Raw genomic sequence first — 27,404 nt, 5'->3', positions numbered from 1 at the left:
AGCAACATGCTGCAATGTCTATTCAAACTTTGCTTTCAGTTGATTCCGCTACCATTTTTTTTATCGGCATGTAGCCGTTTCGATTATTCGTTGTTATGTTGGTACTGTTTGTTTTTGGTGTACGGAAAGATAAAGTGCGCGTTCCAATGCGCAGTACGCGTGGACATCTGGTACTGCAACATCGCCCTCTGTTTCTTCGAAAAATAGCCTGCAACTCTTTCCGGAATACTGGGCTTAAGATGAAGAAAATAATTGTGCTTATAACACCATTTATCATTGCGACGGTTTCTGTAATGTAATACATAACCAAATCCCCAGAAGTATACGCATTTTTTGTTCCATAATTATACCTAATATGCTGCAACAGATTAAAACAATAATACGGAGCCCAGCAAATGCCAAAAGCAACAACAACAGTGATCAGCATAGGAATTGTCTTCTGTTTCCGTACGTTTGTAATTTCTTGTTGCCGCTCGGTTGTCACGTGACCAGGAGGTGCTCTATGGAACCATAACTGTATACCTATTCTAACGTACACGAAAGATAGGATTATCATTGGTAGGATGAACTCTAGCACGGTAATGCAGGCGATGTAAATAAGGCTCGCTTTCCCGTTTTCCCAGAATTCAGCACAGTACGTTATAACTTTGTCGCCGCGTTCGCAATCACTTGCTGAAACTGTTCGCGTGAAGAGAGGAGTTGGCAGGCAGATCAATATGGCAAACACCCAAATACCAAGGATGATACCGACTAGCGTTGGTTTGGTCATTCTTGGTTCTAACGGATGAAATATACCCTGATATCTGAAAAATAAAACACAAAGATCTCTTCTATTACGTCTGATAATACACAGGTGGTCTTTGAAACTTTTGTTCACCGTAGAAAAGGTAGATTTACTACATACAATACATACATAAGATACATACAAAAGAGATTTTAAATGTCAGATCATTTTATTGTAATGTTATTTTTATATCATACTCCAGTGTACATATTGAACTATACATAAAGCTGTTCTTATGCCGTTGTAATAAAACAATAAAGTTATATTTTATTATGATGTCGGTCAATTATCGTCTGACGACAGTACAAAAACATAAAATTCACTCGGCGTACTTTATTTACAACATCTCTGGAGTGTTACAATAGCATACAATGATGCATTTACAGTAAAAATCTTTAAAATTATGCATGTTTATGCATTACGTCATTCATTAATTAATCACGCATAACGGATTGTAACTAGCGCCATCACACAATTTAACTGTATTTCTATTTGTTTTTCTATTTGCACTTTAAAAATACAAAAAGTCCTAAAAATGAACACGCGTGCAATGCAAATCAGGCCCAAGATATCAAATAGGTATATCGACTAAAGATGTAATTATTTAGTGACATAACGTTTACAGTTTCTTTAACAGCGCCCTCAATTAGACGATATAATTTTTAGAACACAAGGTTTCTTATTGGTTAATCTTCTAATCCAAGTATTCAATAACTTTTTAATATGCAACTATACAACTTAACCTAAGCCTACTTGTAACATGAACAAATGGCGCAATAATGCGCAGACGATCACCGCAGCAGACGGCACGTCGTCAATGTATCCCCAAACGAATTGAAGCTTGCGACACATCCTGGTCATCATTCATCGATACTCTATCAATCATAAGCCTGTGGTAGTTTTAATTACAGTTATCTATTATTGCTATTGAATTATTATATCATTAGGGCTTAATTAACTAGATATCGGGCAATCACATCTATATATATATATATATATAATGTGTATGATATAACTGTTTTTTTTTTTGGTTAATGAAATACCAATGACAATCATTGAACTACAAATTAACTAGTTTACGAATTGTTAAAAAACAGTAAAACCATCTTCACTTCACTAAAAACTGATACATTGTCATTTGATTGGTCACGTGCGTTCAGTATCGTTAGTCCTAATAAAAGGAAAGTGATATTTGATGGTACTATTGAACGTTGAATATTTGTAGAATTGTGTGCAACGCGAGATTGGTGAATGATCCGAGTTCGAAACCAACCTCTACACCAATATCCTAGATCGAAGAGAAGCCGTTTGGATGGCTTAGACCTCTGCCTTGATTCATTGTATAAACAGTTTACTTTAAAATAGTAGGTATGTTTATTATTATGAATAAAAACAGACAATCTCTCAACGAATGAAATCTTTTTTTTTTAAATCGAATAATAAATATTGATATAGTAATTCATTTAAGTAGTGTTAAGACCGAAAACGATAAAAGTAAGAGACATGTTTTCATACTCAGTCATCACCTGGTGATAATAGTCATAAATAATAACTAAACATGAAGTATGATTAACGTTATATTTATGTTTTATAATATAAATTATGTCATTCCCAAAAGAGTCATAACTATACACTATCAAACTTGTTTGACAAAAAAAAGTGTGATGTGCCCAAATATGGTAGTGATATACCCATATGGTAGTGATATGACATAATCATGTGTATATGACATCACATTGACATCACATTTTTAGTCACGATGTCGGTCGGTTGGTCGATCGGTTGGTCGATCGGTTGGTCGGTAAACACTAACTTGAGCACGCGACTGCAGCCATGTATATGGCCTTGTTTTGTAACATAAAGTTTGATTGTGTAGACATGGCTTAACATCTAGTGATTAAGAAATATTATTGCTAACTTTAAATTATTTGAAATTCGGGACGTAAATCTTTTCTAACACCATGGTAACAATTCATTCGCGACGAGAAGAACCCTGGGAACGATCGTCGTCCATGTTGGAGATGATTAAGCAATCAATTTATGTGATATAAGATCTGATGCTAGTGGAATGAAAACACACTACTTTACTGTTTTCTATGCTTTACTGTTCTGTATGCAGATAATTGGCCAGCAGGGGACACGGGATCGTCAAATTCAACTGGTATGCATGGGCATCCGACGAAGGCAAAAACACGATCGTTATAACTCATGAATATTCATTAATTATACAATTGATATGTACCAAGAAATGTGTTTCTTCAAATTGTTCTCACCGTATAAAATACATTTGATGCACAACATGTCCAAAATGTCAACAGATATATTTTATTGTTCAGGCAATGATGTATTGATATTGAATGCCAGAGGTGGTGTGAAAGGCTATCTCATTATCCATCTATTTCCTATTACTCGCAGTATAAATCCAAGCTAAAATGTGAAAGCTATTTAGATATAATAGACAAATCATACCACAAGATGATGTTCACTAAAGACTCGGAATCCTAAATTTAGAAGCGGAAACGGGAAAATGGCGCAAGGTTCCTCGGGAGGAATGGGTATGTAAAGTATAATAATGATGATATTGAAGATATCTTCCACTTTGTTTTAATATTTCGTGTATACACCAATGTAAGAGATCGATACCTTCCACACCATATCCCAAACATGTTCTACTTAATGTCAATATCTAAATCCCAAAACACAATTGCATGTGGATTACGTCAAGTGCACCTATCTAATGTTCATGGTAACACTTGTATCATAGGGCTGGTGACCCGCATATACTGAATAAAATCTCTCATTGGAGAGAACAATAAGATGAATTCATTACAATTTTCTTATTTTATTTTGAATCCTTATTGAGATCTTAACCCACAGTATTTTCCAGTAATCTGCCTTTGGATTTGTATATTTCTTTACATACTCATGTGTCATTTGGCTGGGCTTACAGTATCTAATACGAATCACGACAGGTCGATATTTTATGGGTTATTAAATTGTTCGGGGACTTGCTTATTGACAGTGTAAAGTGTAGGCGATGATCTAGCGACCTTTTCTGTTAACCCATGAAACTTCATGGTGCGATTATACCCAGAGGCCTAAAATATCAGTTTTCGAGTTATGATAATATCACAACCTTTAGTGTAATATAGTTACGGCATTCTTCCATTACATGTCAAGCTTGGTTCCCACTAGGACGCAACGCAATCACAAGAGATAGAATATTGGAACTATCGCTCGTCAATGGTCAACTTGCTTGCGTTGCGCTTACGTCCTTGTGTTACGTCCTAGTCATATAGTAACACACTTTAATAATGTTTTACACTTGTTTTGATTAACGTGAACATATACAGAACATTGAGATAATCTTGATTTAAAGTTTTATAAACTAAACTAACTGATAAGGAACAAAATACAAAAATTACCTATAAAAAGGTTACGAGTGTTCTAAGTAGGCCTATGCTTGTTTTTGGACTGACGACCAAAATAACATGTGTGCATGCGGGGATATTGGGAGGTGTTTCCTCGCTCCCCACCTCGACAAAGTCCAGGAGGTGGCGACTATCGACGACATATTGATTGACCTAACTAGGTAGGTCATCGGTCGTCATAAATCGAAAGCTACCTATGCAAACTAAACAGGATGTTTCGATTGATAACTTAATTGGAAATGCTCCATGCTATTATTATCCTAATGTATATATAGTGCACCCTGTTGGAAGTAGTCTTGTTTATGCTATACCAAAAAGTGAGAACATTTGAAATCGGCAAAATGTTGCTAAGAAGAAAAGTAACTGGTTTCTATGAAGAAAAAAACAATACTTTATGTAGACAATTGTTTTGAAAAAGTGGAAAAACTCGAGTGACTCGAACCACGACCTCTGAATCATACGCATTCTTCTTTAACATTTTTTTCAAATGTACTGTTACTGAGTTACCATTACAATTGCGTCATAGTTGTGCAAAACATCTGGATAAATCATTATATTGACGTAAAAACAGTAATCATTATATTCGTGAAAAAGCACTGTTTTCTTAGGATTAAAGCTAGCTGAGCCTTATCCATCATTGCAAACTCGGGCTATATAACTACTAACCGGTAGTTTGAGTCGTCGAACCGGAAAAAAAATTGAAATCCATTTTAACACTTAAGCTCCGCCTACACTATCAAACTAGTTTGACAAAAATGTGTGATGTGGCCAAATATGGTAGTGATATTCCCAAATATTGTTTTTTTTCTCTTTCGTGGGTTTAGCCCACTTTTATTCATTAGTCCATTCATGACAAAAATATACAAAGATTACATAATTATATTATACAAAATGTGTTTGTACAATTATATGGTTAAAAGAGATATTTTTTTTAAAAACATAACATAATTGGATATCTTTTAAAACATAATTGGTTATATTGGCACATTCCCAAATATTGTAGTGATATGATATCATCATGTCCATACATGGGCACATCATATTTTGTTGTAAGTTCTTATATCAAAGAACAGCGTATCAATTCAACCAAGAATATAGAAGGAATTGTTACAATCTCATATTATAAATGGTCAATTTACTGTAAAATTCAGGAATTCATGAACTTTGAACTATCGTCTGCGCATTCAGGATGTTAAATGTGAATGTTCTTTTTATATGTCATTTGAGATGTAACAGCTGATTGAGTACACGTACAACACGGTTCTATCTTCAGTGTCACTTTAATATCATGGTAATTAAAATAGTCTGATTGTATACTGTACGCTCTAGTTTTTATGAAACTTGACGTAGTTCCCAACTATATCAATATTGTATCAAATCTTGTTTAACCTTTATTTCTGTAAGTGTAGTATAGAAAAATATAAGAAAGTGAATGAAATGAAGTGAATTTACACCATTTACACTGTTATATGCCTACCACTGATGGAGGTGAACAAATTGTAATGATAAAAACATTAGAAAATAACAAAGGTGATAATAATGAAAATAATAAAAAGATGCTATGTGACATGATGCTATGATGGTATTACTGTGAATAAAAGTGGTGTTTACGCCACAAAAGAGAAAACAAAATTGTATCAACTAATACAAGTTCTTGACATTTAGCGAACTAAATTAGGAATAAATAAGTAAAGAATCAAAGTAGAATCAACCGAAGCAAAATAATGTTTATAATTCGTTAAGAATAACTGGCAACCATAATTAATTTATTTAGTATATATTTCATTCTATTCATGGAGTTCTTTTAGCAATATAAACTTAATTTGTTTTACATTAGTTATCTATATTACAACATGATGTTTCGATCAATAATGTAATTGGAAAGGTTGTACACTAATATTTTGCTGAGGTACATTTTAGTACACCCTATTTATAACATCGTTCACATCCAAAAATAGAAATACCCTTTGGACTGGCTGCATAAAATATGGTAACAAGAGAAGCCATCAGTTAAAAAGTATGGTAACAAGAGAAGCTATCAATTCAGCAATTTGCTATGAACTTAAATACGTTAATTGTGACAATTATTATTTTATTATATCGAAAGAAGTGTTGACAAATCAAATGTAAATGACCTGGATTGGACCGATAAAAATAGTTTTGCTTAATATAGCAATTTAACTAGCATTCGATTTGACTTGATATGGAAACAATATAGTTCGTTGAAAAACTTTATATTAATCATAATAAAGCAAACCAAGAGATTAAAACAAAATACCTGTAGGCCTATCTACAAAAAACTTAGGCCAAAAGGTGACATGGCCGCGGAGAAGAACTATTATATACGGCGCACTCTACAGGTTTGTTTTGATTGTCGCCAGCCTATCGCGTGGCACAACAATCCCAAAATGTTTACAACTAAACTGACTGAATAGAACCATTGGTTAGACCTTTACCATTCAATGTAACGAAATAAAAACCGGCATGTTATAGGAAATCAGCAAATAAGAAGAATACACTTACTTAATATACTATAATGGAAAGTTAACAAAACTTTATTGGGCCTAAAGTGATGCTATGTTATAATTAAATGGGAATGCATAAATAGTTCAAAACTGTCAATATATTGTATTACCCAAAACTATATAATAACAATTTTCTACCAAGAATCAAAATTTCTTGCAACAAGGGAATAAAAAAACTGGAATATTTCTAGGTCAGTATCTGTTATTATTTTAGCTGTCGTCAAGTGAGGGTTCTTTTTACAACTCTGCCAGCATGCCACGGGCTACATTCAGATGTTTTCCTAACTGAATATCCTCCGTATTCTAACATTGTGTACTTCTTGGGTCATTTTAAAATAGAAAGTATAGTTTTAGGGTTTCTGCAACCCTCCTTTGAATTACAGACGACTAAAGCAACTATAAACAACCCTGTAAGCATGATATATTGATTCGTAAGAACATTTTAACTTGTTTTTAGCGGCAATAAATTTTCCATTGTCATTCTTAAGTAGAAAATTGTTTTAGGGTTTCTACAAACCCATTTTTAAATTACAATTAAGCAACTATTAAAAATAATATATAAATCATAATATGAATCATAATATGATTTATATATTACTGATATTATTAGTGAATCACAATGGGCGAAACGTCTATTGAGTTTGTAGTAACATTTTAGATTTTAACTTTGGATGAAGTGCCAATAAATTTTCCAGTTTACAAATTTAATTAAATATGATTTAAAGAAATGTTTCTTTGAAATTGAAACGTTCATGGTAACATTAAGGAGGCAAGTAGGCCCAGGAGGGTTGCTAGGATACAGTAGGTAACCCGGTTTTATGAAGGATAATAATACTGCTAATAGTAATAGCATAACGCAAAACAAATCAATTTAACATGTTTTATTGAGACTATATAGAAAAAGATCCACACAACCATAAGTTCAAAAGATGATGATATTCAATTCAAAAGTAGTTTTTTCCTTAAATGTTTTTTTTACATAAAGTATCGCCACTGTAAAGAAAACTGATTATATTATTATTATCAATGTAATCATGTTCTACTGTAAGTAGCCTTTAAACTGTCTTGTTTATTTATGAGACCTCATTTTATCATATTTTTTAATGTAAAAATGTACATTTATAATACTTTCTTTGAATATCTGATGGATAAATGTGCGTAATACATCACAATGACAAAATAGCTGTTTTGTATTTATCTTCACTATGATGTCAATCAATTAGATTTTGATAAAAAGTAAAGAAAATCAGCTATATTTATCCGTACTTTATTGACTTTTTACAATAGCATAACGTACGTTTTCGAAATTTTCGATGTTTCTTTTTAATAGTTGAGAGAGATTATTTAGAGGGTTAGGCATTAGTATAAATACGTCGGCTATCTTTAACACACAATAATTAATCTCATGAATTATCCATGATTTCTGCACCCCGAGTCAAAATCTTTGTCAGTATTATGCCATAATGCATACATGTTATGTATTACGTCATGACACTAGGTGATGACCCCGCTTTGATTGTTATTTTTAATAAAGTGTGAAATGCAAATATGTTTGCTTTAGCATCAGGGTGTTCGCAATCATTATGGTACCCAAATTAATTATTTTCCAAACATTCTCTATGCACCTAATTGGGTTACTTGGTCAAATATCGACTACTGATGGTAATTATTTATGGAACGCCATTATATTTCAGTGAATAAAATGTTAGAAAGCCACCTACTCAACTGAAAATCATCTGTTATGATAGCTTTTCGGACCTATTTACTTACTTGGTTAAGTTCGCTTCATGGGCTCTCGTGTTTCACCAACTTACCAGGGTAAACATCGAAAACTGAAGTTTTATGAGATATTCACTAGGTCTAAATAGTCCTTATAGAAAAAAAAATGATTTTAGCTATTTTTTTTTTAGTTTGGCGTTCCATATACTTGTTGTTTCGTATTCAGTAGAATAGTATTAATATCGATTGATAGTTATTACTTGTGAAGTAAAGTGATCTTAACGACGAGTAATCAAACCCTCATTAGCCGGGTGTTCATACTCGAGGAGAACATAAGCTCGACGATGTATGAGCGTCAGGCTGTCATCTTGAGGTCCGATTTCTAACCAAGGACATTTTAAGTTTTTTGTAAATTCGCAAAACGGGTAGGCCTAGACTTGTGACAATAAAAAGATATCACACAAAAGTGTAATGATGAAATGATATCTAAATTAAATAGTATTTTAGCTAATGAATCTAATATTCTCAACAATAAGTTAGTAGTTACCAGATCTGGAAGATTAACAACAATTCCAGTTAAAACAAATAGACATACATTTTCATTCTTACCTAGCGCTACACAACAATGAGTTCCAAAGATAATGCATTAGATCTTTTGTATTTTACATTGCTTGATCAGTCGTTAGTTCCATGTTGATCATAAATGTAAATATTATGTGTGTATTGTTTTGTTTGTGTTTTTCTGCCAAGAAACCAATTGTACTATATGTATGAATGACGTAATAAATCGAATCTGAATCTGAAAAAGACCGTTAAACGATCGAGTCATCTCATTAAAAAGTTATACAATCAATAAAAAAACTTTAAAGAATGCACAAACAATGTGGTTGTTGAGTTCCAAGAATGCTTGCCTGTTTGTTATCTAGTTTTGATGACGTATATTTGTATTTGTTTCGCCATGGCAGATCCAGAAAATGCTGCATGTAGATACAGTAGTAGGCCTAATAGGCCATTCTTAATGGAAAAAAACAGTATAAATTATTACAATATTATTTGATGACGTATATTTTTATTTGTTTCGCCGTAGCAGAACTTTCACGTATACTGCATGTAGATACAGTAGTAGGCCTAATAGGCGTGGGTAAAGTAAATGGAAAATACATACAGTATAAGTTATTACAATATTATTTGATGACGTATATTTTTATTTGTTTCGCCGTGGCAGATCCAGAAAAATTCACGTATACTGCGCCATGCAGATACAGTAGTTGGCCTAAATTAAGAACATGTATACAAATTATAGGCCTAACAATATTCAATAACACTATATTAAGACCATTTAAAATTTATAGTTGATACAAATTTATAATAATATAATAATTTCGTGCGAAGTAAAAAGAGTAATAGGGAGGGACGTGAGAAGAATTCCCGCCTTTTTTTCTTCATCTGACTTTCGGCAATGTAAATATTATCATGTACTGTGTATGTGTGTTTTACTACACACTACCCACATGTAAATCGCATTGTAATACAGTAGACAATTAATTCTAGAACACTTAAACAATGTTCTAATTGCAATAACAACTCGAAAATATTTATCTATCTCGAGGCTGTCCATTAAATGTGTTGAATTTCAACTCGAGTTTTAAATTAATGGTGACACATACAAGAAGGTCTGTAGTGTTCAAACTTTTGATCGTTAATTTTTAGAAATGTCATTTTACGACAACGATGCACAAATATGGCACAGAACATTCACGTAAAGTTCATAATGTGACGTATTAAAATAATGTCTTATGGTAGGCTTATTATTAGGTCTAATTGTTTGCCGTCAAAGAAAAAAAATATATGGGGGAGGGTGGTTGGAAACTTTTTTTCGTACCGTGGGACCTAGCTCTGTCTACACTATCAAACTTTTTGTGACAAAAACATGTGATTGGCCAATATATGGATATGATGATGTCATATTAGGCATATCACTACCATATTTGGGCACATCACACTTTTTGTTTGTCAAACTAGTTTGATAGTGTAGATCTAGCTTAAGAATAGCTAACCAATGTATGTTTACGGTGTGTCGAGCGGATAGCCTAATTTTCTTGCTTATTATTTCGTTGTATTCAATTTTCTATCTGAATATCTGTAGCGACAACTATTACATACACTTGTTGCTACCTACGACCTCCCATCTCGTTTTGGTCTACATTAATGAATACGTGCTGAGTGTACTCAAACAGTGAGTACATTATTTGGCACACATGTACCATGTTTCGGCACATGTGGTACGCCGTTCAAAGAGGGTCAACCCACCAGGTAATGCTAAGTTTTTGGAAAAACAAAAATAATACATTAAAGTGTTATTTTACATAACGGATATTTGTAATATACCGTATGATACCGTTATAGAAAAATATAAAATTAAACGATGCTCTATTTAGGCCTACTTTAAAAAATTAATTTAATCATAATAATTATATAGGCCTACATAGAGTCGCTATTATAATTCGATGTATCCACTACGAGTAATTAACTATGGAGTGTTGACCAAAAAAAGGCGCATTTAAAAGAGGCCATTAACAACCTCACACGATGGCAACGAACGGATAATTTGCCACGACTATAAAATATCCACACATACATTAATTATAAAGAAATTGCTTTAATCGTAAATCTGTTTTACATAAACCTTTTCACACTTCAAGTGTTACCGTACTTAAAAGGTGTACGTTCACACTAGCGGCCTTTCACGCACGTTCTAAGAAGGTTTTTATACTTCAAGTGTTATACCAAAGGGCACGTTCGCACTATAGACTTCTCACGCGTGTGTTGGCGTATAAAAAGGTTTATTAAACATATCATGAAAATGAATGTGTATGTTTACATGTGTGTACACCAAACAATGCATTTGATGTATGTAGTTAAGTATAAAAGCACAATGTGTACATTTAATTAATATACAATTGGTTTTGTAAATAGAGGATTTAACACACAAAAAAAGAATGTTTGTTTCCCACGTTCCTTGTTGTTTTATATGCTAATTACTTCCTCATTTACATACAACCTGTCCTATTGGTATATATAAGTACTCTAGACGTTGTTTCTGTTCTGATGATGAGAATAGTTTCTCGAAACATGTTAAGACATTTTAAGGCAGTTTGCCTATTTATTAAATGCCTCACAATAGTTATTTTAACTAAAAAAGAATGTTAAGAAGTAAATACTTTGTAAATTGTATTAATGTTTAGCAATTCAGAAAATTCTAAATGAATGCTAATGTTTACTAATGGTATATGATACTAAAGGTTAACATTATGATATTAATGAGGGGAAAAACAGAAAATAATGAAAAAAGGTTGAAGATGTTTAGAAATTATATAATGAAACATTGAATGAATAAAGGTGGTGGTGAACCACAAAAGATTTTTTAAAAATGGTTTCATCAGTGAATACTAACCCATATATGGAGACAAAAAAAAGATTTATTTATTATCTACAATCCTACAAAATGCACTTATTCACATATATGGAGACATTTAGTTGTTGTTAAAATAATCTTACAGATTATATAATAAATCAACGACCTTTTAAATTGCGACAAAACTTCGTACTAATTATGAAGCAATTACAAAACACAGTAAACTACAACCAAGTGGGAATTATTATAAATCATAAGGCTTAAATTACACAAATTAATTGTCTTTAACAGATTTTGTAATGTCCGCTTGCAAATAAAAATATATCATAATTTAATCATTAGAGGAAGGAGGAATTAGCTGTATGTAAGCCAATAATATCACGGAGTACTCATTTTTTTAAGGTGAAATATCACGAAAGATAAACACACAGTGTTCCACAATCAAAATCCACGAATTATTAATGTTCGTTATCGTCGAGAATACAGATTTCAAAACAAATCTGAGCATGGGGCGCGATAAACAGCAAAGATAATATATGTGTTATGAATTATACATGGAGAGTAAAAAACATTTTTTCAGAAAACTAAACTGAGTATGGGGCGCCATACGCAGCAAAGGTGTACGTGAATAAATGGGTGCGGTAGTAAAAGACCATTCAGAATTACACAATACACATGCACATTTGATTTAAACACACACACACTGAAATGTAGGCTATACATGCGTTTTCAATTTACACAGGAACATTTTTGAAATTTGTTGTCCTTCTTATGTTGTTGATGACCAGTCAGCGTTTCCATTTTTTCAACCCATTTCATACCAAAACTTGTTGTTTAACAAAGATAACATAACTGTGTTACATTTAATTTAACATTCAGAATATCATTTTAAATAAAGAAGTACAGTACAATTGTTTATTTCTACACTAGATATTGGTAAGTCAAATGAATTGAACCAAAGACCATAGAAGCAACATAATATACCACTGATTAACCTTATGCTTGAAACAATTTTAACTACTTGTTTTTTGTTTATATTAAGTGAAAATGAAAGGTGTTTGACCTCGGTATTTTATTTATTGTTTATTTAATCCCAAGTATGAATACCTGGCTCATTATATCACGACTATTAACAATCCATCAAGATGCGACAGAATGCAGTAAATTAATTTGTTATTATCTAGAACCTTCTGACCGAAATACAGCAAATTAAATAAATTAATGGTACAATGCAAAGACGACGATGATGCAATCGACGATCATACGTATTTCAAAACGTGTCAATACGTATTTCATAACGTCTTAATACGTATTTCATAACGTGTCAATACGTATTTCATAACGTGTCAATACGTATTTCATAACGTGTCAATACGTATTTCATAACGTCTTAATACGTATTTTGTAACGTGTCAATACGTATTTCATAACGTGTCAATACATATTTCATAACGTGTCAATACGTATTTCGTAACGTGTCAATACGTTTTTCAGAACGTGTCAATACGTTTTTCAGAACGTGTCAATACGTATTTCATAACGTGTCAATACGTATTTCATAACGTGTCAATACGTATTTCATAACGTGTAGATACGTATTTCATAACGTGTCAATACGTATTTCATAACGTGTCAATACGTATTTCATAGCGTGTCAATACATATTTCATAACGTGTCATTACGTATTTCATAACGTGTCAATACGTATTTCATAACGTGTGGATACGTATTTCATAACGTGTCGATACGTATTTCATAACGTGTCAATACGTATTTCATAGCGTGTCAATACATATTTCATAGTGTGTCAATACGTATTTCATAACGCGTCATACCACCAATCAATTCACTTTTATTTAGTTATGACAATATTAACATTTCAAACGCCACATGTCATAATGTGTCATCATACTATACGTATAATATATTTCGTAGTGTCTATGTATTTCCAAATACCCAGAAACCAACATTTCGAATAATAAAATTCAAATTAAAAAAGTTTTAAAACAAGGTTGCATGTTTAGAAGTCATATGTTAAAAAACCCCTTTGATTGTGTTTATAACTGTAAATTAGGGAACTGCACGTTTCTAAACAGAACATGACTAATGTTTATGAAACATTCACATAATCATGATAATCATTGATGGATTGCTAACATTATATATACACTAAAAATGGTGGCATTTCAAATACTGACATTTCAAATAACGACAACTGATATGACAAATATTGATTTTTTAAATAGTGACATTTTAGATGGTGACAAATTCCATTTCAAATAGCGAAATTTTAAATAGTGATTTTTCAAAATAGTGACTTTTCAAAATAGTGTAATTTAAAATAGTGACATTTCAATAGTGACATTTCAAATATAAGTTCAATAGCTGATGTAAAAGAAACTATTGTCAATTCTTTCAGATGACGAGCGACCACAGCAATGTACAGTTGTAGTCATAAACTGCCCAGAGCCAAACCTCCTATCTATAAACGCTTAATATCCTACAGTGTTTTTTTATTTCACTTTTCCTCATACAGTTTAAAAAGTAAAACATTGAAATAATAATTATGTATTCCTTAGGATACTCCACGTAAAATCGATTTTGAACAATTACGGTACCCAACAATATCCTCATCTTTCCTTCACCATTACATGTATTCAACATATGTGAAGCATTCTTCTTTTCTTCTTTTTTTGTCAATATACGTATTCAATTAATGTCTAGTAGTTAGGTAATCTATTAAACTGTCTGTCTGTGACAAGACAATACACAAATGATCCATGTTACAAACTAGTTTACCTAATCCTCCTACACACACGTCATAACTCCAACAAACAAACATTTATCAAAAGCAGCCAAGATTACCAATAATTCTGATTTCCAAATAAGGTAATGAAACAATACATATGGTGTTGTAATTTTGTTCAGATCAAAAATTACTGGTACAGTATGTTTAAAGCAGAAAAGAATTATTTAATTTAAAAAAAAATTTATATCAAAATACATGTTTCAACATATATTTAATCGATTTCAGTTACAAAGAAACGATGGGGTTCAACTAAAAATAAATTTAGTTTAAATTTTATTTAAATTTTTAATGTTTACCTCTTGAAATGAAATAAGAGAGAGTGTGCAACTATAAAATACACATGTTTGATCTTTGATTGATCTTTATTTCAGTACTAATTGTTATTCAAGTTGTGGGCGTACTTCTACTACTCCTTTCAGGAATTATATTGAAAAACATTAAACAAAAGATTGTCTGCGTAAAATAAAAAAAAATGTACTAAATCAATCTAACTATGGAATTACAGGAATAAATAATGTTCTAACTTCAATAAAGTCTGGAATTAGAAGAAAGAAAATCTAAGTTCAATCAAATTTCAATCTATTTAATAACCAACACCTCTGTGACTAGAAGGTAATGCTCTAACTTAAATTTAACTTCAATCTAACTCTGGAAAGAAGGAATAAAGAATGTTCTAAGCTCTATCGAACTTCAATCTAACTCTGGGAAGAAGTAATAGATTATGTTCTAAGTTCAATCGAACTTTAGTCTAACTCTGGAAATAAATAATAAATAATGTTCTCACTTCAATCGAACTTCAATCTAACTCTGGGAAGAAGTAATAGATTATGTTCTAAGTTCAATCGAACTTTAGTCTAACTCTGGAAATAAATAATAAATAATGTTCTCACTTCAATCGAACTTCAATCTAACTCTGGGAAGAAGTAATAGATTATGTTTTAAGTTCAATCGAACTTTAGTCTAACTCTGGAAATAAATAATAAATAATGTTCTCACTTCAATCGAACTTCAATCTAACTCTGGAGAGAAGGAATAAATAATGTTCTAAGCTTAATCGAACTTCAATCTAACTGTGGTATTAGAAGGAATAAATAACGTCCTAACTTCAATCGAACTTCAGTCAACTCTGGAAATAAATAATAAATAATAAATAGAAGAGAGGAGAGAAGGAATAAGTAATGTACTAACTTTTAGAAAGAATATTTTTTTACCCTTATGGTAATCCTGGCTCTTGCCATATTTTCAGTACCACATGTTATTCAAAATGCCAAAGACAATTTTACTAATTTCAAGACGAAACGTTTAACACCAACAAAAGATATTAAACTTTAAAGATGTATTGTCCCTTGAACACAAAAAAATGAAGGTCAGAATATTCTAAATTTAAATTGGCCATATCAAAGTAATATTAAAGTTATTCACTTTAAGTCGAAAATTCGAGCCAAAAACAACAATTTTACGTAATTAACAGCTAAATTAATTTGATTACATTTCGTCTGGAAAATCGTCGCCAGCGAAAGTAAACAAAGATTTCAAACCATGATTATACATTATGCATGATGCTAATTAGGATTGTTTACAACTCGTCATGGTTGAGAAGGTGTTTTCACACAGATCGCGAGGAAGTTTTATGATTATGCATACAGAGTATTCAAATAAGCGCGTTGCATTATGAGATATGTTTTGATCGAAAACTCTGACTGGAAGTCAAAGTTATTTTTTGAACCAAAAAATGTCTGTATTTCAGTTAAATGATTTTTTTTTCGACTAATTTTTGGTGAAAGTTAATAACTATTATGATATTTCAAAATGACCCACTTTTTTTCGAAATCTTTTATTTTTAATTTTTTTGGAATTTGACAAAGGGACAATACATCTTTAAACTCTGAAATAAGTATGACTTCAATTTAGACATTTACTAAACAGGAAATGTTATCGTTCTTTCCCTAACTACACCTCACTAGATAAGTTATTACTTTCGGAAATGAGATGTTAACACTTTAAAAAAAACTCCTAATTTGTAAAGCTTAAGGATATTCACACTAACATCAACTATTTACACAATAACAACAATTATTGTAAACACTTTTAAAAAGCAAAACAGTTATTTCAAGTTATATTAGTTGTTATTCCGTATACGTTCCGTTTTACAGATAATTTACCACTTCTTAAGAAAGTGGGAAAATTCACACTTCGTTTAAAGTTATCGTCTGCGTAAATGTCAAAGTTCACACTATCTGAATGAAGTGCTATTATTCCTTGAGATATAGGATTATTAGACCAACCGTTTTGCTTTCAATCACATTTGCACGATGTCATTAAGCCTTTAGGACACAATACCATCTTTCCACAAGAAGGAACCAAACATGGACAGTATATCTTCAGGGTTCTAGGTAGATCGTGCTTAAAAACCAAAATCTAAAATGTATGCTCAATTATACGTCATTTCCGGTTCCTTTCATTCAACTCATGAGAATGTAACAAATGTTAACAAGGCAGTTATAATGTGATGTTATGTAGGGCAAGTCAACGTGTAGCGTTCAGATCATCTAAACCAAATAGCTCCTGTCACCTGTGTTTGTAATCGATTTTTCGTTTCGCATGACATTTCAAAGATATAGGTCTATGTCCTATGGTTTTTAACTAAATCAAAGCACACACAATCAATGTGGATGTGTATCGATTGCCATTCTGCAATTGAATCTCATTCTATGCTTAATTGAATCAAATCTGCATCATATCACCATTATCATCATCCTTATCATAATCAATTCTCCTCCTCCTCCTCCTCCTACTCAATACCACAATTTTCCTTATAATCAACATCCTCCTCCAAAATTCCTCATCTTACTCATTTTCATCATATTCCTCATTTTCATCATATTCCTCATTTTCATCATTTTCATCATCTTCCTTATTTTCATCATCTTCCTTATTTTCATCATCTTCCTTATTTTCATCATCTTCCTCATTTTCATCATATTTCCCATCTTCCTCATTTTCATCATCTTCCTCATTTTCATCATATTCCCTATCTTCCTCATTTTCATCATCATCTTCCTCATTTTCATCATCATCTTCCTCCTTTTCATCATCATCTTCCTCATTTTCATCATCTTCCTCATTTTCATCATATTCCTCATCTTCCTCATTTTCATCATCTTCTTCATTTTCATCATCTTCTTCATTTTCATCATATTCCCCATCTTCCTCATTTTCATCATCTTCCTCATTTTCATCATATTCCTCATTTTCATCATATTCATCATCTTCCTCATTTTCATCATATTCCTCATCTTCCTCATTTTCATCATATTCCTCATCTTCCTCATTTTCATCATATTCCTCATCTTCCTCATTTTCATAATATTCCTCATCTTACTCATTTTCATAATGTCATCATCATCAATGTGTTACTCATAAAACTCAATCACTATCATAATTAAACACATAAAAAATGGCAATTACCGTTGCTTATCCTCATACGGCATTATTTCATCATAAACATCACAGTCTTTCTCTAAACAACACCGGCCGGCACGGCAGTATCACCCTCCTCATCATCTCATTCATAATACTATTAACATTTTTCATCACTATAATCACTTCTAGTAATTAAAATTTAATAAGCACCATGCATGTACCTTAGAGTAAACCTAGTCTGTGTGAATTGGGTTATTCGTGATTTCATAAGTCCTAATTATTTGTTTAGGCCTAGCGTATAATTTATTAGTTCAATTCAAGTCATCTCACCCACACAATCGTATATGAATGATCTGTTTCTGTGTTTTGCTGTAGGCCTAGCCGAGTGCACATTAATGACTTATTAACAATTTTATAACATTGGTGACTATAGCTCCAAAATTAAAAGGTAAACTTAATATTTCTCCGCTGTCTGTTTAAAACTTTTTCAACAGGCTCTAATAATATTAAATTTTGATCCTTTTTTCTATTTCTGATTGACATTTTACATAAATATCTGAGATGCAGACTACTATGAAAGTGTTCTACTACTACTAACATAATGGTGTATACCAAAAGGCACTAAACTCTAAATAATGTCCTAATTCATACTCATCATCAGTGTGGCCAGCGATGGAAATCAGCACAAAATGGTCATCAGGTCAGGTTTGCGGCCAAATTATTCTAGTTTGGGTAAACATTATGCTAGATTTTAAAGAAAATTTCTAGAAAATTGGGTTTTTCAAATTATGCCAGATTATGCTAGATTTTCTAAAATTATGCCTAGCATAAATGCTAGATGCCAGATGGGTCAAAATTATGCTACATAGCATAATTATGCCAGATTTGCCCACTATTCCATGGCTCATCATACAACCATCGTAATCATTAAGTTATGTTATATAATTATAACCACAAGTACGTAATGTATTAAAATGGCACCCAGTGGCGAAGACTGTGTAACACGGGGTCATTGGTGGGGTCAACCGATTATGCTTCAATTATAGCATTCCATCTCGACGTAATAAATGAATTAGTGATTTACTGTTTCGCGTAAATTAAGCAGACGATTAACTGTTAAATTAACAAACTTGGGTTCATCATACGACGATACAGATCTTTTTAAATGTTGTTATTTTTTAAAATGGTAAATGGGCTCTAAGCTAAGCTAGTGCAGTAATCCGGTAAAGTATTTAATTTATAGTATCCGCGCGGGAGTGAAATGTAAATAATATCGAAAGAAAACAAAACGAAGCTAGTGCAGTGCGTAGAACTGTAAAGTAAACACAAAATAAATAATATGGTTGAATGACATACATTATTAATATCACCACGGTGGGTTGTTTGTGTAAAAATGTAGTTCAAATGCGAGAACAAACATTAAAAATTTATTATAATCAGTGTTCCATGGTTGTACAATTGACAACTCTAGCTAATGTCTGGTTCCCACTAGAGACGCAACACAAGGACGTAACGGAACGTAAGTGAGTTGACCAACTACAAGCGATAGATTATTCGAACTGTCGCTAGTGAGTGGTCAACACGCTTGCGTTGCGTTTACGTCCTTGCGTTGCGTCCTAGTGGGAACCAAGCTTTAGGGGCCCGGCGTTTATGTTTAGTTATTTACCCTGAAGTGATAACATCAAAACACGAGGATCTAACAGTTCACAACGCAAGGAAACATTAGTGGGCACGCAACGCGATGAGACACATTACAATTCCAAAGCATACAAAGCAAGCACCAGAACTCATAGGTGAATGCAGTATACGGGCGTGGCGCGTTACCGTACTATTTGTTGACGCATTATAGTTTACAACGCAGTAACTAATAAATGAAGACACTGTCACGCACAAGGACTAAAAACTGTAATTTTAAAACAATCAACAGATTATTTTGTCGGGAGTGATCATGTGGAAGATAATCATATCATGGGCGGAGTTCTTCCAATAAGTATCACTGATATATTACAAAAAATTATATCGACATGCAATATTAAAACTCATCATACGAATGCCTATAAAAACAGTGTCATGATTATAATTAGTGTGTGTATCTCATTAAAGTATACATGTCACTTTATATTATAAAAGTCAACAGCAATCACGGTTATCTTGTATAATAATCGAAGGCATGCACATGCAAAATTTGATTAAACAAGAGAACCTAGCTAAATATTCGATATATCAGAGTCGCGAAATTATAAGCTCTGTCTACACGATCAAACTTTATGTGACACAAAATGTGATACGATGACCTCAAATCACTACCATATTTGAACACATCACTATCACATTTGGGCACATCACATTTTCTTGTCAAACTAGTTACCGAAAAAAAGGTAAGACAATCTATTGCGGAACAAACTGGGAATTTCAGAGCACAACAGTTACTAGTGTGGTGCATAATTAGTAAAACATATTAGTATTGGAATGTTACTTAATTGCTATAATAAATATTCAACGCACTTTAATTGCAATTTAAAACAGCACACAGAAGAAAAAAAATAAACATAAAAAATAACTCACTATTTGTATCAAACGTGACTTATTTATTTAGCCTTATTCAGTAGTCATTATTTGTTATATTGTACGTGCAAATGATTCTAATTCAAAATGTGTAACGAGTTACCTGAGATATTTATCCTACATGTCTGAGACCAATTGGCATGAAAAACATTAAAACAAACAGATGAAAAACAATTTATTTTATTGAAACGTGAAATAACAGCCACTTCGCCCATGTTTAAACCTATGTGACTAATGGTAGAGGATAACGAACCGAAAGCTAGGCCAAATGAATGCATGTATCAATATGATTTAACGTCGATCGAATGAGCATACCGTCTGTTTAGACTATCAAATAAAAACAACAAACTTTAATTAGAATGTTCAACCAAAAAAATAAATATATGGAACGAATAGAACATTCATCATAATGGAATAATGGGTTTGAATATTTAGAATTGAGTTTCATTACGTAAAAGCGTTTACGCAAGTGTAAACCTACACCAACTGGACGACGTCTCAGACAGAAATCATGAATAATGTATGAGATTAATTATTATTGTTTAATCCTTTTGGAACAATTTGTTGATTATTAAAAGCACTATATAAATTTGACAACAATAACAATAATGTATATGTTGGTGACCGATCTAGTTCTTAAATATAATTGAACATAACCCTCTAAATAATCTCTTTAAACAAAGAAGATGTCCATGGGGTTCGAATCAGGCCCAGAACCTAAAGTGTGATAATTGTACCACACACGCTGACTGGTCATAAACCGTCACGTGGATATACAACCTATTCGATCTATGCCCTGCTTATGATTTGACTTTCAAGATACATATTGATGAATTTTTCGATTAGCTGTTTTTGTTGGAATTGGTTATTTGTTTATTGAAAAGTAAGCAATTACTGGATTTGTAGTTATCAGTGTTGCGGATTTACGGAAAGAGTACGTCTTTAATGTTCTCATCAACAGACATAAAGGCGATTTATAAAAATATATATCTAAAATAACTGTTTGCTTCGGTGTAGGCCTAAGGTTATAAACATATTGTAAAGTTGAAAGCTTCGGTCCGACGACAGTTTAATACGTTTGGCATTATTATGGCTATACAACGGTGGATTATATCTCTTTTAAATGAACATGATGGATCGCTAGGATTAAGTTTGATCATTAGGATGCCTATGGCACGCCAAAACAGTTTTAATATGTGTAAATGGAAAAATGTTCAATATTAATTCCTCTATGGTATGGGATACAGTGTATTGATAGGACCAATTTGTTCATTATTGTTTGCAACTACGACACGTCAACTTATAGTTTATTTGGATCTCAATGACACGCCAAAGCAAGTTCATTAGGACGCATATGGCCAAAACATCAAGTTTTACTCTGTGTGTACTTCTACATGCAGACATTTAAACTAATTTCTCCACGGAATGCAATACATCGATTGGATCATGTTGTTCATGAATGTTTGCAAGTACGACACGTCACCGGGGACATAGTTGATACTGATGATGTATATATACGTCAAAGCAAGTTAATAGGCATACGCAGCTATTTTTCATAGTTTTCATGACGTATGTATTATTAGGAACGTAAAAGAAAGAAAAGAAAAACGAAAAACATAAGGTAATTTGATATTCTGAATATTGCATTCTGTAATAGTGCCGTGGTGTAACACAGAACAATGATAAATCCACTTTGAGAGACGGAAATCTATGAAAATGAACTAAAGCCTTCTTCCTCAAGAGGGATGGCTTATACATACGTTACAGGGTAAATAAGGATTCTATTCTCTGTTATACAAGAGTCATACAATCATAATATCATTTCAATCTCCATGGAGTAAATAATTATATGACTTAACTATTATCATAATTGAAGATTGATTTGATTACGTTAGACTAGGGAAGAGTGAAATTACAATTAATTAAGTTCACTCTACCCTGGTTACTTGGCCTAATTAGTGCATAAAGTGCTACAATGCCCATCATACCTTTAAGGAAGATAACACCATAAACATGACGATCAATAAAATGTAGTAATGGCTCGTTTAAACGGCTTTCTGTGACCTGCTTTTGACCATGGAGGTATCACTAATTCCTTCATGTTTACGCGCATTTAAAGACAGACATGAGACCATACTGTCTGTAAATGTGCGTAAAGACCTTGTTTAAAGCGTGGTTCTTACTAGAACGCAACTAAGTGACGTATCGACGCAAAGTGATGTATTGCGTAATCGCAAGTGGGAACCGACGACGCAACATTGCTGTAAAAATTGATATTACGCAGGCGGGGGCAAACACAATGATTGGAAGGGCATTTTCTTACGTTGCGTAGATTGTGTTACGTTGCGTCGCAAGTGAGAACCAAGCTTTAGGGGTGGGAGGAGGGGGTAAAATGCGTCATAGATGTGTAAAGCTTGGTTGCCATTACAACTCTAGCCAATGACGCAAGCGAGTTGACCAATGACAATAAGTTCGAATAATTCACCTGTTGTGATTGGTGGTCAAAATGCTTGCGTTGCGCATCGTTCCGGCTTTAAAGCTTGGTTCTCACTAGCGACGCAGCGTAACGCAACCTACGCAACGTAGGAAAATGCCCTTCCGATAACTGTTTTTGCCCCAGCCTGCGTGAAATCAAATATGCGATGTTTGCAATACTAATGCGTCGTCGGTTCCCAATTGTGATTACGCAATATAGCACTTTGCGTCAATACGTCGCTGCGTTGCGTCGCTAGTGGGATTCCGGTGTTAAACCATTCGTTCTTACGTTAAAGCAAGTACCTATAACTTAGACATAATGATGTTTTATTCTGTTTACTTTAAAATCTTCAGGAAAAGAAGTTTATGGGTAATAATGTCCATTATATATGATGGGTAAGTAAACATTAATCGCCACTGATTGCAAAGTAATGGATAGTTTGAAAGATTAGATTAGCTGATTAATGGCGAAGCATGCGGAACGATCGTCCCATTGCGCATGTACTTTGAGTACGCGCTGTACTATGCTTTCCAGTGTCGTTGCGTTGTTGTGTGATATAAACCTGAATTGATTTCCCGTAAGCATGGTTCCCACTAGGACGCAACGCAACGACGTATCGACGCAAAGTGCTGTATTGCATAATCGCAACAATGCTGCAAACATAGCAGGTTTGATTTCACGCAGGCGGAGGCAAACACAATTTGGAAGGGCATGTTCGTACTAGCGTAGGTTGCGCTATGTTGTGTCGCTAGTGGGAACCAAACACCAGAGATGTTTGCAGCACTATTGCGTCGTCGGTACCCACTTGTGATTACGCAATACAGCACCTTGCGTCGATACGTCGCTGCGTTACGTTTCGTTGCGTTCTAGTGGGAACTACGTTTTAACAAAAAATCTGTTACATTTTAGTTGATTTTATAAATAAATTCCTAAAATCTAAATTGTTTCCGGAATTGTTTATGGTGTACTCTTCCAAAATGTGACGCACTGTGTTTTTAATGCGATTACAAATGTTTGCCCTTTATTGAGAGAAACATTAAATGGAAAACAGTATTTCTTAACTAGAAATGCTAGGCCTAGTCTGGATTTGGTAAACACAGTGTGTGTATTAATAATTGGTTTGGTCTGGAACGTTTCAGCCAAGATGCATTCCACCAAATCCGAAAATACCGGAGCGAATCGTCCCGGATTTTACGGTATGTTGGATTTGAGAGCTCTGAGAGCCCAAAATAATTGGAGTATCATGGTTTATTTTCTTCATGGGGGTACACTCGTTTAAAACCTTGTTTCGCCGCTGGATTGGTTAGCAGTAAAAATGTATATTGTTTTTTGGAGGTCAACGCGTGTGTTTGTTTAATTTTGTTCAGGTATTTATTAGGCCATTCAAAACCATGACTAACGTTTTGAATTTGCTATTTTTGAATTGATATTTTATTCATTATCATTATTTACGGAACGGATTATCGAACATGGTTTTTGTAAAATGATATTGAACATAATGGTATAACAATTATGTTGAAGAAAAGGATGATAATGATTACGATGATAATGATGCTAATTATATGATAATGACCTAATGATGATGCCAAAATCATTATATAACGATGTTCATTCTCCTTCAAATTGTAATATTATTTGTTTATGTTGTCACCTAACTATATAGGCCTAAATACTAATTTTAACAAGTGAGTTTTTTTTTATTCAACCAATATACACGAGCAACCAGCCTGTTAGTGGCGATAATTCGCTGTTGGCCTGGAATGAAGTAAAGAAATAAAGAAACAGCTAGCAATTAATATTTAACACCTCGGTATAGGTTTCTATCAATTTCCTGTATGTTTCTCAGACTCCACAAATGTCGCGGTCGCGCTTAACAAGTCTATGGTTACTGCGGTTGACATTACTGACCTTTCATTTTGTATTTTCCTCCGGGCTTTATGATACACTGTTGATAAAATCAACAATGAAGAACAAAAGATTGTGAGGAAAATCGAAGGTTAATTAATATAATGACACATTTAAATATTGAATTTTATTTAAAAACGAAAGCAATAGGTAGATTAAAGGCTTGTTACGTTATGGATACAATCTTACAATGTTGCACCACCATGCTCTGTCTACACTATCAAACTTTATGTGACATGTGCCCATATATGGACATGATGATGTCAATCACTACCATATTTGTGCATATCACTACCATATTTGGGCACATCACACTTTTTTTTGGTCAAACTAGTTTGATAGTGTAGACGAGCTTTAGCTACATATCTTACGTGTTCGTCGTCCTTGCAGGACAACTTTATCGAACTTTATAATATTTACTATCATCGTTCTATTCATTGTCGTCTTCGTTGGGCTACATTAGATTACCTATACTAAAAGTACAATGGGTTCTTTATGAATTGTATGAGACGAACTGTATAGGGTTACATATAGGTTTCTTTGTTTTGTTGGTTTTTCAGAGAAAGTAATTTCTATAAAGTCCACCAGAACAATTAAAGACATCAACAATGGGCCTACTGTTATCGCTTAAATAATATATTCAAGTTCAAGTTAAGCAATTCGACTTCAACAGTCTGATACACATTTTTCTGTTCCTTCAAATAAAACTGATGACACTTGGCACTTTTTAACATAGAGCCCGTTCGGACGGAACAAATTTACACGTGTAATGGTCGCGTGTGGTGTAAATTTTGAGATAACCTTGTAGCCCGTTCGAGCTTTAGTTACTTACCCAGGTAAGTTGGTTATTACCCGAGTAAGTTGGTTATTATCCGGGTAAGTTGGTTTTTACCTGGGTAAGTTGGTTATTACCCGGTTAAGTTGGTTCATACCCGAGTAAGTTGGTTATTACCCGGGTAAGTTGGTGATTACCCGGGTAAATTGGTGATTACCCGGGTAACAGTTAAGAACCCACAGTTTTTGTGGGTTCCTAACTGTTATAAGGGAGGTGTTATTTGAAGATGAGAGTTTGAATGGACCTTTATCTATTATTTATAGATTTACAAACTTACCGGTCAATAGCTATGACGAGGAGTGTAGTAACAGACACGTACATGGATACACTTTTAACGGTGTTCACAACAGGACACAAGACATCACCAAACACCCAATCATCGATCATGTAGTAATAACCAGCGAACGGTGCTGTCCATATGGCCACCATCATGTCAGAAAACGCCAAGTTGGCAATCAATAAATTCGTTATGCTTCTCAGACGTCTTTGAGATAAGATAATAAATATCAGGAGACTGTTTCCAAATCCACAAACCAGTATCAACAGAATATATGTTACCGAGAGCATCATGCGAACAAATACATGAGGTTGTACAAAAATGGTATAGCAGTCTGGAGAAGATATCGTGTTATAATCACTATAATAATCATAAGAATTGTAATCCGGGACATCAGGAAAACTCGATGAATTAAATATTGCCATATTTGATGGCGTATTGGTACTCCGCACAAACGGTGCTAAAGTGTGTACTTCAAATCTATGTTGAAAAGTTCCGGAATGGTTTGCCTCAGCCGAAGAATAATCTGATGTTGAACTCGACATTTTGAATATCGAAAGCGAATCAGATCAGATTGAATACAGCATGTGATTTAGTCCACGGATCAACTAATGTGATGCTTCTCAACTTTGATGATGTATTTATATTAGAGATGACAGCATTACAAATGTTTATAATGTTTCAACCAATCACGATTTCGAAGAGCAGGCCGATTCCACAAACAAAAATGATGATGTTATCCCCTGTTTCATGTGTTCGGCTATCAAATCATTCTAGTAGAAATAAACACTTCAAAATTTAAGAAAAATATAAGACTATAAAGCACGTCGGAGCACTACACACCGTTTGACATTGTATTGTCATCTGTTGCCTACTGCCAACCGCAATATCGTCTGGCTTGTAAACTCACTTGACAACTTGTCGTAAATTATGCCCTCATGCGGTCAAAATACGCGGCAGTTAAGTCGACTAACGATAATACACCTGAAGTCGTCAGATATAATAACTTCCCGCTTCGTTGCGGTTAAGTTTGCAATTTCTAGTTGAGATTGTCTGTATTCTTGTTCAGTTGACTTCACTGATTCTTCTTTTAGCAGGAGAAGCTCGATTCTGAATGGAAATGGCACCAAGCTGTGTTCAAAGGTTCAATTTGCATTCCTTTCACTCCTTTCTGACTATGATGTCTATCAATTGTTGAAACCGCATGGAGGTTATCCTCGCTGGGAACTAACAGTAACC

The 27,404-nt window shown here is 33.3% G+C and overlaps 1 protein-coding gene across 1 annotated transcript; it reads right to left on the bottom strand.

Annotated features, from left to right (window-relative positions):
* On the bottom strand, positions 1–27,047 carry LOC144841939 (prokineticin receptor 2-like). Its single transcript, XM_078698243.1, has 2 exons — positions 26,166–27,047; positions 1–803 (listed from the first exon to the last, which is right to left on the bottom strand). The coding sequence occupies exons 1-2, from the start codon at positions 26,708–26,710 to the stop codon at positions 23–25; spliced, it is 1,326 nt and encodes a 441-aa protein (XP_078554369.1). The 5' UTR covers positions 26,711–27,047; the 3' UTR covers positions 1–22.
* Between the last annotated feature and the right edge of the window lie 357 nt (positions 27,048–27,404).

This window comes from Antedon bifida, chromosome 5, assembly GCF_963402885.1.
Source record: "Antedon bifida chromosome 5, ecAntBifi1.1, whole genome shotgun sequence".
NCBI lineage: Eukaryota > Metazoa > Echinodermata > Crinoidea > Comatulida > Antedonidae > Antedon > Antedon bifida.
The sequence above is the reverse complement of the archived record's forward strand: the minus strand, read 5'-3'. Positions and strand labels throughout refer to the sequence as shown.